Source organism: Taudactylus pleione, unplaced genomic scaffold, assembly GCF_031769625.1.
Source record: "Taudactylus pleione unplaced genomic scaffold, aTauple2 ptg000044l, whole genome shotgun sequence".
NCBI classification, from domain to species: Eukaryota; Metazoa; Chordata; class Amphibia; order Anura; family Myobatrachidae; genus Taudactylus; species Taudactylus pleione.
The window spans coordinates 1,946,885-1,966,104 of NW_028284446.1; the positions used below are offsets into that span (position 1 = coordinate 1,946,885).

At 42.1% G+C, this 19,220-nt stretch overlaps 2 protein-coding genes across 2 annotated transcripts in view; one reads left to right on the forward strand and one right to left on the reverse strand.

The window, feature by feature from the left end:
• HCN2 (hyperpolarization activated cyclic nucleotide gated potassium and sodium channel 2) overlaps positions 1-5,844 on the forward strand; it is a 49,426-nt gene extending 43,582 nt beyond the window's left edge. The window contains exon 8 of the mRNA XM_088460337.1: positions 2,556-5,844. Within this exon, the coding sequence (XP_088316463.1) occupies positions 2,556-3,448 (893 nt within the window). The 3' untranslated portion in view covers positions 3,449-5,844. The remainder of the gene's footprint in view (positions 1-2,555) is intronic.
• Positions 5,845-6,214: 370 nt separating this feature from the next.
• Positions 6,215-19,220, reverse strand: part of POLRMT (RNA polymerase mitochondrial) — a 116,150-nt gene continuing 103,144 nt past the window's right edge. Inside the window, exons 16-21 of the mRNA XM_088460336.1 lie at positions 17,752-17,804; positions 17,264-17,362; positions 16,412-16,484; positions 6,918-7,003; positions 6,586-6,650; positions 6,215-6,486 (exon numbers count right to left, since the gene is read on the reverse strand). Of these exons, the coding sequence (XP_088316462.1) occupies positions 6,437-6,486; positions 6,586-6,650; positions 6,918-7,003; positions 16,412-16,484; positions 17,264-17,362; positions 17,752-17,804 (426 nt within the window). The 3' untranslated portion in view covers positions 6,215-6,436. The remainder of the gene's footprint in view (positions 6,487-6,585; positions 6,651-6,917; positions 7,004-16,411; positions 16,485-17,263; positions 17,363-17,751; positions 17,805-19,220) is intronic.

A 19,220-nucleotide genomic window follows, 5' to 3' on the forward strand; every position in this document is an offset into this window, starting at 1 on the left:
TAAAGTTTTTTTTTTTTCTTTTGGAAACTTATGTAGAAACTGCAGTTTTTTCAAAACAGCAATTCATAAAATGATGTATTAATAGTCTAATGCATGGGATTTCACAGGGTTCTCCTGTAGAAGGCTAATTAGCACTGCAGATTGCAGCCCCCATTATTATCATGGGACTACAGTCTGACCCCTTTTCAGAGTTTTGCCTGGTTTATTTCAGGGGCAAACAGGAATTTCTATACACAAACACATATATAATATATAACAAACACTAACATATATACATACACATGTATACACCCTAGAACATTACCCATATATACTTACACTTTTGATTCAGCAGCTGTGAAGGTTGCTAATGGGGACGGGCACCTTGCATCATTAGGCCCGCCCCCTCACGACATAATTCCTCTATTTGCAGGGAAATTGGGGGCGTGGCTTGCCATATTGGCTCCGCTGCCACTGTAGCCAGTCAGTGTAGGAGGAAATCATTCTGTCTGGGAGGGGAAGAGGGTTTCTAGGTACTCAGAAACCCCCCCTGCATGCGCTAGTGTATTTAAACCATTCTTAGATGGCACAAACCACTTTAAAACTATGGAGGCTTTACTCGCAGGAAAGAGATCTTCCAATCCTCTCCAGCCAGTTCTGGAAGCTGACACTGCGCATGCCCAATGTCAGATTTCCATGGGGAGTCTTTAAAAAAAAATGAGACTCCTCCAATATGCTGGGAAATAACTTGAAGGGACAGCAGTTATCGCTACCACTGACCCTGCTGGTTCAGTTCAGGACATAACAGGAATATTTTAATTCAAACTTAAAATATGCGCTGCAATACAGATAGTTAATAATCACAGCAGTGTTGCAATTATTAATACATAGGCCCGTTTGTCACAATGGAGAGCTGTCTGAGAGCATCAGAAGTGCTAACCAAACCTCTATAGAGTACAAAGCTATCTCCAGAGACCCTGCCAGTGCTGTTCCAACAGTGCTCAATGTTATTATGAAGTTAGTTACTGATGTTCCTGTGAAGAACCTTCCTGGAAGTGGATGTGGGGGGAAGGGGAAAAATAGATTCATAACGTTGTGGGGCTGCTGTGCTGCCTCTGGTCCCGGAAGCCTTCACTGGAATGAAGGAATCATGAAATCAGAGGATTGCCAAGGTGTTTGAGTGAAATGTGCTACCCGGTGTAAGAAAGCTAGGTTTGGGTCGAAGATCATGGGTTTTCCAGCGTGATAAACACCCAAAAGAACAAATGAATGTTTGAAAGGAGAAAATGGACTGTTTTAAACTGGCCAGTAACAAGTCCTGGGGGTAGATTTACTAAAATTTCTGAAACAGACAAGTGGAGGTTTTGCCCATAACAACCAATAAGATTTTAACTAATTCCTTTTCGCCTCCATAGTGTGTTTTGGACGCGAAAACTTATCGTGCGCGTCCCCGCTTTTCGCCATATTCAATTACTAAACAGGCAAAAACGGCAAGCGGCGAATGTAGAACAGGCGAAATCAGTCAAAATGTAGTCACAATTGGGGAAATCAGTCAAAAAGATGCACTAACAATGGGGATCAATGTAGAAGTGTTCCAAAAGCCCTAATTGGGGTACTGAAGTTGTTTAAAATCCTTATTAGCAGCGTCCTTGCAAAAGTGGTGAAGAATGGCATTAAGCTGTATTCTTTGGTGAAAATAAGTAGTCCCATCAAATTTGGGGTACTTGAAAATGGGTACTAGTATATTTTAATGCCTCTAAAGTGAAGTTTTAGAAAAAGTGAAATTCCTCCAGCATACAAGCACCTGCAATCCCAAAAACACTTGGCCCCTTCTTAGAGCACCCCCAGAGGCTTATTTCGCTAGTTTTTGAAGTTGTCCCCCCACTTTTTTCAATTTTGCCCAAAATTTTTAAGGCGTTTTTTGGGGTGTTCCTGGTTTATTTTTTTGGGTGAATCGTCCTTTGGGGGTGGGGATGTACCAAGGGTTCTGAGTGGTTTCCCAACATCTGCACCCCAAAATATAGATTTTGCAGCTTTTTTTTTTCTCCTGCTATTCTGTGGAGAAAAATTACCGCCTATTTCAGTGCCTTCACTTTTCACATAAGCAAAAACGGACTGGAATTGAATACGGAGATACATTTTCAGGTGACATTTTCGCAAAAAAAGTGCGAAAACAGCTTTTCGCACCTAATTGAATACAGCCCAAAGTGTGAGGTTGCGGTATCCCTGTCATGGGTATATCCATTAATATTATCATTGTAACCACCACCTAATCCAATCTTAGATTAATGTTTAAAGGTACAGATCTTCTATAATTATGGTACTGTTCGAGGTTAAGGTATTTTGTTACACATTTACCTCCACTTTAATATGTTTAAATATTTTCTACTTCTGAAGTTCTTGGTTAATAAACATACTAAATAAGGCACGGCAAATGGGGGAACAGGAACGGTTTAATTGTAGAAACAGCAGGAGTTGTAGCAGATATTGTGAATGTTGGTGTAAGAATACATAAGCATGGAGGTAATGAAAGGAGCGCATGATCCTAAACAGTTCTATTTTGTCCTAACCCACAGGAAAGAAGAATTCCATCCTGATGCACAAGGTTCAGCATGACTTGAACTCCGGAGTCTTCAACAATCAGGAAAATGAAATCATCCAGGAGATTGTGAAGTATGACCGAGAGATGGTGCAGCAGGCTGAGCTCCACCAGCTGAGTGGTGGAATGTATGCCACTTGCAATCCACCTTCTCCACAACCCCAGGTTACATCTGCTATAGCAACTTTGCAGCAGGCTGTAGCCATGAGCTTTTGTCCCCCAATGGCTAGCCCCTTAGTGGGGTCCCCTCGCATCATGAGACGGTTCCAATATGCCCAAGGAGGGCCTGGAGCCTTTTCTGTATCCCCTGCCCTTTTCCAACCACCGCTACAGCTCTTACAGCACCATCCACCCCCACATCAAGGGCCACGCCGGCAATCTGCGGTCATGCCCAGTCCTCCAAACCTATCACCACGAGTGTCTCAGAACTTTGCCTACTCTGCCAAACGTCAAACAGGCTCTCAACTCTCTCTCACGCATTCTGCGGCTTCTGTCTCTCCACAGCGACTCTCTGTACACAAGAGCACCCACTCCCTGCACTCTGGCACACTCACACGTGAGTCTCGCCCCCTCTCTGCTTCACAGCCCTCACTGCCTCAGGGGGCATCACAGCTCCGCAGTCCACCAGCTCCCCCTCCAACATCTGGCAGCTTAACCTCCCCAGTGACCAAGGGAGGCTTAGGGCCACAGGTTGGCCCAAGAGTACCAGCCCCTGCAAGACTTGCCCTTTCCCACCGGTTGTCCTCTTCTGGTACAGTTGGTGGCGTCCCGGACTCTGGATTGGGAACAGCATTAGGAGGCAGGAAGGATTCTGTGGTCAGTGCCCCAGATACTGATCCAGTAAGTGGGAGGCTCTCTGCAAACTTGTGACCGAGTGAGAATAGTTAACCCTACCTAATTGCGGAGGTACTGGGTGGGGCACAAATATTAAGTTAGAAAGTAAAACATGCCCTCCTAGCCTGCTCTGGCCCTCTGCTACTTTATTACTGTTTCTACTGCATTAGGAAGAGCATCTGTTTTTGGCAGTGGAGACTTTAATATGTGAAAACTGCAGAGGAATTAGTTAATGACACCTCTGAACGCACCGTGCCATATTTTCCTACTCTTGTAAACAGTGGAGTTATGTGGCATTGTTCCATGTCAGAGGTCTGCGGAGAGCTCTACGTGACATGCAAATCTTCAGTTAAGTTTTACTGAGGTGGCCGTTAGGGAAGAGACTGCTAGCTGCTAATGAGTTTTTGGTTAACAAAAATACACAAATCAAAAACTCTGGCTGTTGCCTGATTGATAGATCCTCACTCTGAGAACAAAAAAATGTAAAAGCCACAAGTTTGTTACTTCTCTAAATCCCAAAACACATTAAAGCCAATTGTTTTGTGCGAACTGCAGGCAGTTTGCCACAGCTAAAGTCCCCAGGACTACAGCAATCCAGTGACCGTGTCACATATGGATATCATGTCAAGAACCTATATTTATATGATCATGCATAAGCAATTTTGTTTATAATCATTTCTATGTAAAGGGGTGACCAATATTTTTTTTTTTTTGCAATATCACAGATATAATCAGTAGTTTTGCACAGTCAATGCCCTCATTTTAATGAGTGAAACCACTGAATGGCTCTAGATCTACTAGGAACAGGAACTGCAAGTCCTAGGGACAAATCTTATACCGATAACTGTATTCATAGCGCCAATTCTACTGGTGGCTGGTGTGGTATTAGATGTATCCTTACAGCAATAATGCAGCCACTCTCTAGAATTGATTGCCAATTATATTGTGTAACTCTTCAAAGGGTTAAACAGTATGACTGATGTGGCTGTGTCTGCATTTAATAAAAGGAAAAATAGATTCCCAAGACCCATTACATAAACAGCCAAATATACACTGGTAGCCAATAATAACGAGCATGTAATGTAATTGCAGCTACTAGTATAGAAATCATTCCTGGCTAAGCTGTGGCACACAGCAGCCCTCCACCTCTCCTGGGCACGGCCGTGATCATGGATCTACCAGATCCGTCGCACCAAAGGACCTATGTGTGTTCACTTATTAACCATATAAAGCTTTTTTCCTTTTTTTTCTCACTGCTGTTTGTCCATTCCATGGATTGTATTTTAGAAAGCCATATTGTGTATATCACAGCTGTATATTAAGATATATATACCTGTATAATCTGTACACTATACATCCTGTTATAAAACAGGAACAGGGTTGAGTGACTATAGATGTAGTCTTAGAAGCCACATGTCAGGACTTTTCACTTGCAGTGACAGGAATGCAGCAGCAAATTGCAATTAGGGCTCAATCCCATGTGATTTATCTGTGGTGAGGTTCTAAGAGGTTAAAGGCCATAAATAATGTAAAGAATGAAATGACAATCCAACCTGCCTGGTACCACTTGTGCAGTATGCTGCCTCTCTCTTTGTCCTGTGTTCAAGAGAGAGAGCAGTGTGGTGTGTATAAAGGGATAGGCGTGTCACATGATCAGGTCACGTCCTATCTCAGGTTGACCTCCTTTCCAGCTATGCCCCGTTACCGTGGACTCCCCCTGTCTACATCAATGAGATGTGGCCGCCATTTTCCTACGTAACGATAATCTGCATAAACATTTTCCACATAGCTTTAATATAGTCATCTTGCACTAGACAGCACCACAGGTAAACTGCAAAGTGAATGAGCCCTTAGGCAGTAAAGGAAAATCCTAGCAAGGGGCAGTCCCAGCTGAAGTAACATCTTCTGTTTTCATGATTGTAATCGGCAGCAAAAAAACCCCATTCTGCAGTTCACTGGCTTGTGGCTTTAATTGTGACAGAATATAGCAGTTACTACTTCAGCATTTTGTGTCATCATCATATAGTGGAAAATATAAATGACTACATTCCGTATGGTCTCTAAATTCAATATTTTTGAAAACATACACAGCTTGTGGAATGGTTGGCTGGGGAGGCGATTTATATGCTGTATGTTTTTAGTGGGACTGTCCCTGTAGGATAATACATATAATGCAATTTTATTTTATTGGAGTGTTCCTTTCCCTAGGAGAAAAAAAAATTCAAGTTTATATTTGGAGTAGGAGTTGCCCTCTCTACTCCATGGTGGCAGTGCCACCATCTGTGGCTGGCAGTGTCACTAATGAATGTATTTTGGAGACAAGGGGGAGGGTTAATATTAGAGTGCTGGGTCTCTTGTCTCTTCAGAAGCTGCACTTTACTAAGCAAATGATTCCAGCTTCACTGTGTGTGCAATAAACAGATGTTTCTGAACTGTGTGTTGTTTTGACTGGTTAGCAAGGAGATTATCTGCAGAGTGACATGGATCAGTTATCCTTAGTGTTCCTGTAAAGGGTGGATAGGCCCCTCACTCTTATAACCGCTGCACTGTACAGTCCTGAAGCATTGCTAATGTGTTGCTGGCAGATGAAGGTTACTTGAAGGACATACTTGAGAAGAATTATCTCTAGAGCAGAGGATACAATAGATATAGCTAGTAGATGCACAGATGAATGGCTGCACAGGGTGAGGCTAAGTGGCACGGCTATTGTGCCCTATACCAAATTAACCATAGCATGTGCCTGATTAGTTGAGCATCCCACACATTTACTCAGAAGGCAGCAATTGAAAATTACCATAAAGCTTATAAAATAGATTCATGTTTTATTTATATACAGGCTCCTTTGACCACAAGTTTAAAAAAAAAGGCTCCTGAATAAAGTAATGGGGGAATCTGTCAGACAGATGAAGCTTCCACAGGAAGGATAGACTGACATTAATTGCTGCACAGCAACATCCTAATATAATTCTATATGGAACTGTCCATGTCTCCAGTGTACTGCTGAGACTACGACCGACAGGGCCATCAGCTGAAGAAATAAGTAGAATCTTTCACATGCTCTAGATTGAAGGTTCCTAGGAAATAAGATGAGGAAAAAAGAATAATGAATGCTAAGATGCAGTGTTTCTCACATAACCCTTTCCATAACTACAGGACACACAAGTGCGTCTCACCTGTCTGTGGTACATCACTGAAGTGAGTAATCATTCTGAAGTTTTCCAGAGTCTGAGCTTTTGACCTGACAAATGGAAGATGACAAATGAGCAACTAATATACCAAAAGAAAACAACCTGTGCTACAGTTTCCAGATCATCCATGTCAAACCAAAACACATTAAATACAAGTTTCATCTAAACGAACTATAATGCTGTTGTTTTTAAATGGCTGTTGCACTCTTACATGGTGAAACCACTTTTTTCCTTCCAGTGCTGAGAGGAATCCTATCTGGGGATTACGTGCCCCCTAGAAAGTTTCCCTTACACCACATCACCTCTCCAATACTCACGTGTTGCAGTATTTCTGTATTAGGAATGCAGAGAGATTCTGTAGTATAGGCTGACTGTGTAGAGATACAAACTGTTCCCGGCAAACCTGTGGACCAGAATTGCTGTTAGAGCTCTTTGGCTGAATAAATGGTAAGGCTGCTTTCATACATACAGTACATTAAGGGGTGGTGACATTAGGGAGCACTTTAACACTGCTCTTTTCCAGTGTTCACAAGCAATCACCATAGTGGTGGCAGACTCATGAGGGACTAAGCGCAGAGGACATTACATACAGCACCTTCAGATTAGAATTTCTTGCGTGTGTTGGGCACCAGTGGTACCCCTGTTCACATTGGGAGAGACTGCACTTATCGATTATTGTTTTCCTTAGCTGGAAAAGAACAGCATTAAAACACATTTGGTTGAAATCATGGATGACAACGGACTTGTAATAAAAAACACAGTTTCTTAAAGCAAGGGTTCAACAAAAAGGTAAGGCTTCTGTAGTAATGGATTCAACAATCCCCAAATGGGTAGCCAGATATGACATCTTTATGGCAAAAAGACCCAACACTGATTAAAAAGACAACTGCACATGGATAGACCATATTAAAACCACAAACTAAAGCTGGTTCATACGGTATTACTTTTCTGAACACATCCTGGCAACGCTGATGTCAACATGCATTTGGTCACGTATGTAAATTCTGGATTGTGTTAAGGTATATCGACTATCAAACCGTTCGAGAGCATCAGGTGCTAAGTATGTGAGGTGCAGAAATTCACCATTGTAAATATAAGTGTAACACAACTATAAGAAGGAATATACTTGATATTCTCTCTTTTCTCTGACATTTGAAAATGTATGGCATCCAATTAGGGGGGCACTTGAATACCATGGGGACCTGTAGGTGTTCCTGTCCTTTAAAAAGGATTTCTATAAGAAGTAGGAAAATGTAGTGTGGAGCCCTCTGGCAGCCACCAAATCTTCCTAACAGTGAGGTGTCAGTTGAGCCCGATGGAGGAAGAAGAAACATCAGAGTTCCCTCTCCACCCTCCCCTATTTGGGTGACCTACACAGCCCGGACCAGACCCGATGGCAGGTTTTTAAACCGCTTATAATAAGTTGCCTACCCTTTCTCCTCTCCTTGGAGAGCATCTAGTAATTAGGTCAACAAAACTTCCCGGATCCCTATGGTACTCCAATGTCCACCAATTGGCAGAGAGAAGGATTTAATAGAAATACAAGAATCCCATTTTTGAATACAACCTGTACAGATGTACAGTTCCCGCACTGTACTTTTCCCTAAACTTTGTATCTCTTAGTTCGCATATAGAGGTGTATTCAATATGAAACGTTAACTTCACTGTCGACGTTAACGTTTCATATCGGAGTTTTTACCTGCGTTAAAGTATCGGGCGCGCTCCCGCTTATCCCCGTATTCAATATAAGATTAACGAAAACGGGAAACTCCGAAGTTGGATTAGCGTAAAGTTACGAATTTTTCCTTAAAAAAATTGTAAGACTCCTAAAGTTGTAAAAACATGGGGGAACACTATGGGTACCCCCGTTTTAGCCTTTAATTGAAGTCGGGGATTTAAATAGCCGCGGCAGGTGTTTTTTTCCCCGACATTGAAGAAGTGTTGCAGAAGAGCACTTAGGTTATTTTTTTCGGTTTTTTAAGTGGTCCCATCAAATTTGGAGTACATGAAAATGGGTACTAGCATATTTTTAAGTCCCTAAAGTAAATTTTTTAAAATTCTGCATTTGTGCACCTGCCGCTATAATTCTATTCTTCAAAACACCTGCCGCATACTTGCAGAATAGCCCTGAACCTATTTCCCTATTGTTATACAATTTTTTCCCATTTTTTTTTTTTCACCTCAATTTTTAAATTACTTTTTTGGGGTGTCCCTATTTTTTTTTTTACATTTTTTGACACAGTTCTTTTTTAAATGTCATTCCCAGGGGTGCAGGCTATTTTTTTGAAGCCTGCACCCCTAAACCCCAATTCTGCACTTTTTTCAACACCTATTCAATGGTGAAAAGTTATCCCCGTTTTTTATCAAAGACTTTTCAAAACTGCGATAAATCTTTGAAATTGAATAAGGTGTAAAAGTAAAACCTGCGATAATGACGTCATACCTCCGATATTAACGCAAAATCTATGTTTTCGCTCCCATATTGAATACCCCTGATAGTGTACTAAATACTTGTGATTATTGTTTTTCTTGCATAATAACTGGTATAAAGTCATAAAGCGAGTCACTAGTATCGGAACTAACTTTTACCTTTATCACCCTAGATTGTGTACTTTTTCCTCAAGTTTATGTCTTAGCTCACTTACAGGGGTATTCAATATGGGAGCGAAAACATTGTTTTTGCGTTAATATCGGAGGTATGACGTCATTATCGCAGGTTTTACTTTTACACCTTATTCAATTTCAAAGACTTTTCGCAGTTTTGAAAAGTCTTTGATAAAAAACAGGGATAACTTTTCACCATTGAATAGGTGTCGAAAAAAAGTGCAGAATTGGGATTTAGGGGTGCAGGCTTAAAAAAATTAGCCTGCACCCCTGGGACTGACATTTAAAAAAGAACTGTGTCAAAAAAAGTTTTTTTTAAAAAAATAGGGACAGCCGAAAAAATGTAATTTAAAAATTGGGGTAAAAAAAAAAAATGGAAAAAAATTGTATAACAATAGGGAAATAGGTTCAGGGCTATTCTGCAAGTATGCGGCTGGTGTTTTCTAGAATAGAATTATAGCAGCAGGTGCACAAATGCAGAATTTTTAAAAACTTACTTTAGGGACATCAAAATATGCTAGTACCCATTTTCATGTACCCCAAATTTGATGGGACCACTTAAAAAAACGAAAAAAATAACCTAAGTGCTCTTCTGCAACACTTCTTCAATGTCGGGGAAAAAACACCTGCTGCGGCTATTTAAATCCCCGATTTGAATTAAAGGCTAAAACGGGGGTACCCATAGTGATCCCCCATGTTTTTACAACTTTAGGGGGGTCTTACAATTTTTTTAAGGAAAAATTCGTAACTTTACGCAAATCCAACTTCGGAGTTTCCCGTTTTCGTTAATTTTATATATTCAATACGGGGATAAGCGGGAGCGCGCCCGATACTTTAACGCAGGTAAAAACTCCGATATGAAACGTTAACTTCGACAGTGAAGTTAACGTTTCATATTGAATACCCCTCTTAGAGTACTTAGGATTAGTGTTGTGGCACGGCTAAGTTGCAAAGTCAGTGGCACGTAAATGGGGCTATTTGAGGATAGATGTATGTTGGCACATCTGTACGTCTGAATTTTAAACATACTAGAACCACAATTTACTACTACTTGATAACTATGGTAAACCAGCAAATAAATGAGAATAAATAAAAAAGGAACCTGCTATTAGAAGACATAGGCAAAGTACAGATGCTACAAAGGGTAGCACATGGCCAGGAAGAATGGCCATGTGGTGCCCTTAGGAGCAGTTATCTTCCCAGAACTGTACTGTGAAAGCCCTCCGTATGCTCTGGTTTACGTCCTTCCTTAGATCAGGCAACTGTACACTAAAATATAGTACAATGAGTTACCTTAATACATTTAGGGGCAAACGTGAAAAAGTGAGCATACCATAAATCTGTATCAACACTACATAAAGAAAAAATAATCTGCCATTTTTCATATTTCTGTTTACATTACAGAATAAAGCAGGATTTAGGAAAATGTGCCATAGACCAAAATCAAGAGAAACGGTTACTGAAAGGCACCAATCAATAATGTACGCATAAAAAGGAGACAACCAGAGGCGTAGCTAGGGCTGATGGCGCCCAGGAAAAAAACATCACCCCTTCAAATCTTTTCTTAAATTCTTATATTGGTACTCACTGAGCAACGAACACAATGTGCATATACACTTGTGTATGGATATTTGTAGTAAATGGCTGGGGGCCTAGGGGCTGCTCAGGCCCCCAGCAACTTTAGGGACTAAGGGTTCTATGTACTAAGCCTTGAAGAGAGATAAAGTACTAACCAATCAGCTCCTGTCATTTTTCAAACAGTCTGTAAAGTGACAGGTAGGAGCTGATTGGTTGGTACTTTATCCTAGTCCACTTTCTCTCCAAGGCTTCATACATAGACCCCTTAGTGTAAAATACATGACATGATTTTTATGTACTAAACCTTAAATAGATATAAAGTGGACAGAGATGAAGTGCCAACCAATCGGCTCCTGTCATTTCTCAAACACAGCCCATAAAATGCCAGTTAGGAGCCGATTGGTTGGTGCTTTATCTCCATACACTTTAAATCTCTCCAAGGCTTTGTACATAGACCCTCTGTCACCAGCTGAAAAACAAATGTTAGCTATTTTAAGAAAGTGCCCTGTCTTATTAGTCTGCCACCCTCTTCAAAAGGGTAGCCACTTACCTATATATTAATTATATACATTTACATATATATATAGGCACAGGGACAAGCTTATCATGTAAACAGCATTATATGTTAAACTAAAATACAGATGCATATAATACTGATCCATACAGACAGGTAATATCTCCACAAAAACAAAGGTACCTATATGACTTGCAGCCTTAATAGCAGGGAGCACACAAAGCCAGCCCTAATATCTATGGGTGACTCACATAGCATACATCAATATACCCACATAGATACTTGTATTGTGGCTATACAGATAAGCTGACACAAGGCAAGGCAGGAGGAATGTGTGCTATTTAGTAATCATAGAAAGTTATTCTTTTATATATAGAAGGTCTACTCATTCCATAAAGAAAAAAGATACTTCATTCCTATAAAAGTAAGGGAAAAATTAACGGAACGATTCATTATCAAGCTCCGTGAGCAGCATTTTTAGCGCCTGATTGCTGGAACTGATAGTGATCATATGCCACTCGCTCCCACAGCCTTGCTCCTACCTATGGGAACGAAGTCCAGATTATGAAGAGGGATCCATTCAGATCCTCCTGGCCCTATGTATCAGTGACCATAGGGCTTGATTCCCATGTGGACAGTACTGCAGAGCAGCAAGGAAGCAGCTGCGCAATACTGTCCAACTAAAATGCAAATGCAGCAGCGTATGTCTAGGATATAGACACCTCCAGCATGCATCTGCGATCCCAGTGCAGTAGTCGCTGCCCTCTAACAAGCTGCTTAAACCGATGCCCACATGCCTCCAAATGCCAATCAGACCTCCTCACGTAACTCCACATGCCACTTGGATTACAAAATATGACTCCACATGCCAATTCAGACCACCCAATGCACCTTCAAATCTCCCCCCCATAGGCCTCCACATGCCACTCAAACCTCCCTAGGTGCTTCCACATGTCAATCAGACCACCCCAAGTCAGTCAAACCACAATGTTCCACCATATGCCAGACTATGCAACACGCTACTCCAACCACCCTACATGCCAGTCAGATCTGCCCACATATCTCCAGATGCCACTTAGAAAACCCCACATACCACCCAAAACGACATTCAGACCACCACACATGCCTCCACAAACCACTTAAACCACAACATGCAACTATGTCCTCCATATATATCCGAATAAATATCACACTGACCTCCCCACATGCCTCCACATACCCCCTGTAATACCTCTATCATTCTCCCCAATCACTTTTTTTAATCAGCAGAAGCTCCGTGTGTGTCTTATACGCATCACTTTGTGTATAACACTCATTTCAAGGTAAAAAGTTGCACAAAAGTCGTGCAGTGTGTACAGACGGTGTGATGTGTTGTGCCGTAGCATCGTGTAGTGTGTACCCAGCTTTACACATACTGGAATGTAAGCTTCTAAATGAGAACATGAATGTATGACCCAATATAGGGGGACTCTTACTAGAAGCACTAGGAGGTGACCATTTAATTATCGCATATTTGCAAATATCTTTAACTAATATTTCTACATTTTAATTTACAAATAGAATGGCAGATTTTTTTTTTGTACTGGCTCATAGCATTGTGCTGTAGGAATTCGCTGTACGTTCCTCAGATAATCCTGTGCTTTCTAACACCTGCTATCACTTATGAATTGATTGAGCAACTCCCATTTTGTGTATCATTATGTAATTAAACCTGCTAATATACAAATCACTCCTGATTAAATAGTATGCATGTATTAATATTCATGCGAAAAAATCCCTCTCATTCAATGCTATTTGCCTTGCCTTAGTCTGACACCTACCTACTTACAGTGCTGACTAGGTTTCTAGCCCGGCTGATGAACTGAACGTTGTGTAGAGTGATCAGGAACAAGGAAATAATAAAACAGTTGACAGATATAAACTTGACAATATTACAGCATATCAATTAATGTTGTGACTCTGTATAACGGTTTTTCCTTATATGTAGAGAAGCATAGAATAATTGAATCGTTACTCTTTTCCAGTAGTTTAGCAATCGCAGTGCCAGTGCATCATATAGTCATACTATCCCAAAAAAGGAAATCGGTGTTTGCTCAAACAATAATACAGGTCGTGTTCATCTATATGTTCCCTGCTTTAAAGTGGGCAGTAGCCAATCAAACAATGGGAATGGTCCCAGTAATGAGGGAAATGGAGGCAGAAAAGAGCAGGGTACTCCATTAGAACACTGTTGTAAATGGTTACATATTCTGTACAATGCTGCGTAATATGATTGCCACTATACAGAAATAATAAAATAGGAAGACTATGTAAAATGTAATGAAATTCATAAATCTTTTTCCCTCACTTGGTCACAGCCAATGAAGCCACTGATGTCATTGAGAGAAGCTGCAGCAACAGCAGTTTCAACACATGAAAGCAGTTGTTGTTGTGATGGAGGAATGCAGCTGCAACGTCAGTAAGACCACTCTGCTTCTCAGTGGGAGAACAGGCTTACAGTGCCCTTCATCATGCTACTAAGCTGTTGAAAACACCATAGTGACTGCAAGTGGCAGTTTAAAGGTTAACATTGGATCATAGCACTCTATCCTGCTATACATGATGTGGTGAGACCTGCAGCACAGTAGACACCATACTTTTCTTTTGTGATAGAAACATGTACGGATAGCTTCATACTGGTGGCTAATATTGCCTATTTTACCAAGTTCTATGCTATTCTCTGCGAGGTCATATGTGATACTATGTATTTTATATAATTAGCAATGTCTATGCCGCATAACTAAGGGGCTGAAGGAGAGTTGCAGACAAAGGGCCTGAATCTGCAGTGTCTATGTCTAAGCGTTTTGCCATTATTGCTTCTGTGACTTAATGCAAATACTGCTGCAAGCTTTACCCTGGTGTACAGCCATGTGTCTGCATGTGCAAGGCCTGAGACGCCCACTTTCAGCATCTTGGTGCATCTTTAGACCTACCAGCCAAACTTGCACCAGCCCCGTGCTAGGTGCAGATTGTCCGTCAGAGTATGGCTTCCAATGTGATTGATTATGTGTCCGAGTTCGCAGCCACTACAACGACACGCCCATAGGACGGACCATCTATGTGCATCCGCGTAGCCACCTCCCAGGAATGCCCGATACATTTTCAAGACATTTTTAAAACCGTGCATCTTGATTATAACTGCGTCTGTGTGCACGGACTCTAGACAATGGTGCATGCAACTAAAGCTGGGTACACTTGTCCAATTCTAATCCAATCCAACCTCAGACCAACCAGTTGGACAGACATTGGTACAGTCAAGTGTGTACGCTCACACAACCTCTGGTGTCATCCAATCCTGGTTGTCTGGTCTTGTGAAAATATTTTTAAATCTGCTTAAAAATCAGGAGAGCCGACTGCCAATCACCCGACCAATTTAGAGGTGTGTACGCTCCTGATACTGGTTTGTCCAATTCTTCACCCAATTTATCCCTGTGAGTAGCAGCTTGTCTGCCAAAGATTGCAAGAGTGTGAACATTTCCTTCCGGCAGGTCGTTTTGGATTGGAGATATGCTGCAAAATTGGGCAAGTGTGTACACATACAGTAGATTGGATGGAAAACCTGCAACCAGGACTATAGTAGAATTGTATAAACAGTCTGATCTGCAGTTGGATCTCCTGGGGATTGGATAAGTGATTACCTAGCTTTATATACATGCACAGTAGAGAAAAATAACTCAACTACGTCCAACTCAGAATCAGGCCCAAAGACGGCTGCAAATGCATGTGAACCGCATGCACAGAACAAATGCGCCTCTATGTCGAGTTGACCACGTATCCGACCACACCGCTCCTATTAGTACACTTAGTTTCAAAGCAGTCAACATTATCCGTGTGCATTTGCACCATCCCTATCCCTGGTGGAAGAGATCTTTGCGTACACACAACTCGGCATATCTTACAATTCTGTCCTCTAAATTGGCTGAAGGCTAAGCAGCTTGGCCTATGTGTGAACCCCCCAGTTACTACCCAGTTATGCCCTTCAGCAACATGTAGCGGTGCAACGGAGCTGCACACAATTCCGAATCGCCCTAAAATGGGTGTACTCCTCCTTGGAGCATGCGCGCGATCAGTCCATAAAAACGGACTTATGTACAACTATGCATCAGCCACTAACTGCCTACAATTCACATCTACTTTTGGTTAAAAAAAATCCATGAGACTGACATCTGTAGCTGTGTTTACCTTAAATTCAATACTACTGTTAAACGGTAAGTAGTTATGTCGACACTGTCAGAATGTCAGCACTATATTTTAGGAACAGGTTTAGTCTTCAATTACAGTTAGGGAGAGACTTAAATACCACTGCTGACACTCTGAATGTTATAAAATATACCACACCCTCTTATGGTATGTACACACGGTAGATCAGTCAGCGATAACGATATCGGTAACTGATCTCTCTGCAACTTCCCAGTGTGCTGGATGATCGATATCGATCATCCAGCACACCACCAACGACGGGTCAGCGACCAGCGGGTCCCTATGTAACCTTGTCGATATTGACCAGGTTGGCCTGCATGCGCGGGCGATGGTCGATATAGTTATCGCCCATACGTGCCCGCACATCGCTGGTCGCTTGAGGGTTGGTAGGCACCAAAAAATTAACGATCTGAACGATAACGATATAGTCATCATTCATATTGTGCATTTTTAATCGTACCGCGTGTACGCACCATTACTGTAGTCTATAAATTACCTGCTATTATTGCTGCAAAATTAGTTTAGTTCTAATACGCATATTTACTCCATTTACCATCAGACCCCTTATATTCTGATCGATTGCACTGCCAATAAAATTTACTGAGCGTTCAGTTTCCTGAACAGCGGCGATTATGATGCTATTATGGCACTAGGTTTTTGTTTGCCTTTTGTCACCAACATTAACTAAGCACTAAGTGAGCCACTGGCCAGTTTTAGGTGTGCTTATAAGCTCCCTGATTAGCACTCCATACACAAATGATCATTCCATATGCAGAGCACATGAGCCGTACCATATAGTAGAATTGTGAGATGAAGATTCAAAACCTCTACAAAAGATTCAATATGTTTGCACAAAATAAAAACAACTTTTCCAACCTTATTCATCATATCCACAGTACTTGCGTGTGTCCAAAAACAATCATGAACAGACACGAAAGTCAGCCCATGTCTACAGGAAAAAAGAAAAAAAAATATATATTTTTAAAATATACCTATATAACAGTGTTATGTAAAAGGATAACAAATCAAAGTTTGTTTTTTTTAGTGAAGACTGTGTTAAGGGAGTTCAGACATTACCTTTCACTCAGCAGTAAACTTACACCTTATGCGTGCCTATGGCATGACATTATATGCTAGCCCTACCAGTGGCAGTGCCTCATTGTATTAAGGCCCTACCAGTGGCAGTGCCTCATTGTATTAAGGCCCTACCAGTGGCAGTGCCTCATCTTATGCTGGCTCTACAAGCGGCAGTGCCTCGTCTTATGCTATGCCTACAAGCGGCAGTGCCTCGTCTTATGCTATGCCTACAAGCGGCAGTGCCATGTCATAAGCCGGCCTTACGAGCGGCAGTGCCTTAAAGTATGCTGGCCCTAACAGCAGCTGTGGCCTTATCATATGCTGGCCCTACCAGCGGTTAAGCCTTATTTTATGCTGGCCCTACCAGCGGCAGTGCCTTATCATATGCAATGGCTACCAGTGGTGTTGCCTTATCATAAACTAGCCCTACCAGTGGCGGTGCCTTATCATATGCCAGGCATACCAGTGCCTTACCATATGCTGGCCCTACCAGCGGCAGTGCCTTATTGTATGCTGGGTCTATCAGTGGTACATGCCTTTTCACATATTGGATTTACTAGTGGCGGTATCGTATTTTGGCCCTACCAGTGGTGGTGCCTTATAAAATGATGGGATTATATGTGGTGGTGCCTTATAACGTGCTAGACCTACCTCAGGCAGTGCAAGGCAGTGAGCATCATGTGTGTAGAATCCAGAGAGTGAATAAAGTTTGGAGGAAAGGCATTTTTCTGTTTCATGGTATCTGGTCGTCTGAAATTATAATGCTGTATGTTAGCAGATAATGACAATATGTATAAACAGGACATACACAACACAAACTGGGAGGTTATAGGAAGGGATAGTACAAAAGACCATGGCTAGAGGACAGTGCAAGTGATTAATGGGTGGACATAGTACTGTGAAGGCAGGTCTAGCTCTGCTGGTAATAGTCTAGTAAATTGCAAAAGTAAATTTGAAATGTAAGTAGTAACAAAATACAATATAGTTTCTAATCATTTCCATCTGTTAAATTCTCAGCAACTCTGAGAATAAACATGGGTCCAAGATAATAGAAGTGGGATGAACAATTGGGCCTTCACAGCTGTCTTCATATGTTATGAGGGAGAGATTGTATCAATGAGGGAAAACCACTCACTTACTCGTTAGCATCATGTTTATTTGCCATGTACACCATCTGTAATTTACTTTGGAGCTGCAGAGATTAAAAACAAGCGACAATAAAACAGGTGACACAAAAGGAGTGAGCTAATAGATACAGATCTGTACATACTGTTAGGAATGGGATTGATAGGCCGGCAGTTCAAATCCCGACAGCGTCAGCCTGACAGGAGGAAATCCAGACAGCGGCAGGTAAGTCACCTAACCCTCCCTTCTCCCCCCTAATCCTAACGCTCCCTTAGGGGTGCCTAACCCTAAACTCCCGGGGTGGTGCCTAACCCTAAATCCCCCCCGGGGGTGCCTAAACCTAACCTCTCCCCAGCAGCGCCTAACCGTAACCCCCCTCCTTCCCCTAGTCTAACCCGCCCTGGGGGGGTGCCTAAGCCTAAGTCCCCCCAGGGTTGCCGAAACCTAGAAGCGGCTAAGTGCTAGGGACGGCCAGACTCACCTCGATCGGTCCGGTGTCCTTCGGCACTCCGGAGTCGATATTTTGACGCCTATCTTCTGTCCCTTGCTGGTCTTCTGGTGTCGGGATACAGACTGGCAGACTAACTACATCCCATTTGCTGTGTGCATAAAATAAGTAGGGAGGAAACCACACTAGGGTGGGATTGTAAGACTGGTCTATGGGCCTGATTCAGAGCCGGACGCAATTCGCGCTCGCTCGTCCAGAAAATAGGGGTAGCTATTCAAATGAACCGTTCGCTCTTTGCGGTCTGTTCACGCCTCTAGGTCTGAACGAGCGAACAAAACTTGCGGTCGTTTTTCGGAAAAATACGCCCCCTGGCCGCTCGCATCCTACGTCATGTCCGCTATTTATTTGATTAATCGAGTACATCGACCAGGGTATGACCTGCTCGCTATTCTTGTGGTTGGTTTTTCCTACCACAATCTTACGAGCAGTTCTGGCTAAAAAATAACCCAGTGACGTGGTCAATGACGCTGCTGTTTTAATTATGCACACCCATAAAACGCCCGTTTTGACCTTTAAGCACGCCTGCGATCGGATCTCCACTCCCCGTTTTTAAGCACCTTCCCCTGTTACCACCCACATACGCCTCTTTCTGTCACTCAAAATAGCAGGCATTCGCTATTTTGCGAGCACATGAATTTCGACCGCACTGACTGGTTCGCGCATGCGTATTACGATCCGTACGCATGTGCAGTTGGGCAAACATCGCTCGGAGCGAACAAGCGGCCGCTTACGAGCGGCTCTGAATCAGGCCCTATGTGTGGTTTGCTCACTGGGATAACAATTCCCACTATGGGCTGTATTCAATTAGGTGTGATAAGTGCCGATTTTTCTGTAAATACTGCACCCGTGATAATATCGTTATCGCACCCGCGATAATCGGATAGTGTGAAAAAGGCAATACATTTTCACCATCTCAGACCTGGTAAAAAAAAAAAAAAAGCAAAATCCCTATTTTTGCCTAAAAATGTGGGGATT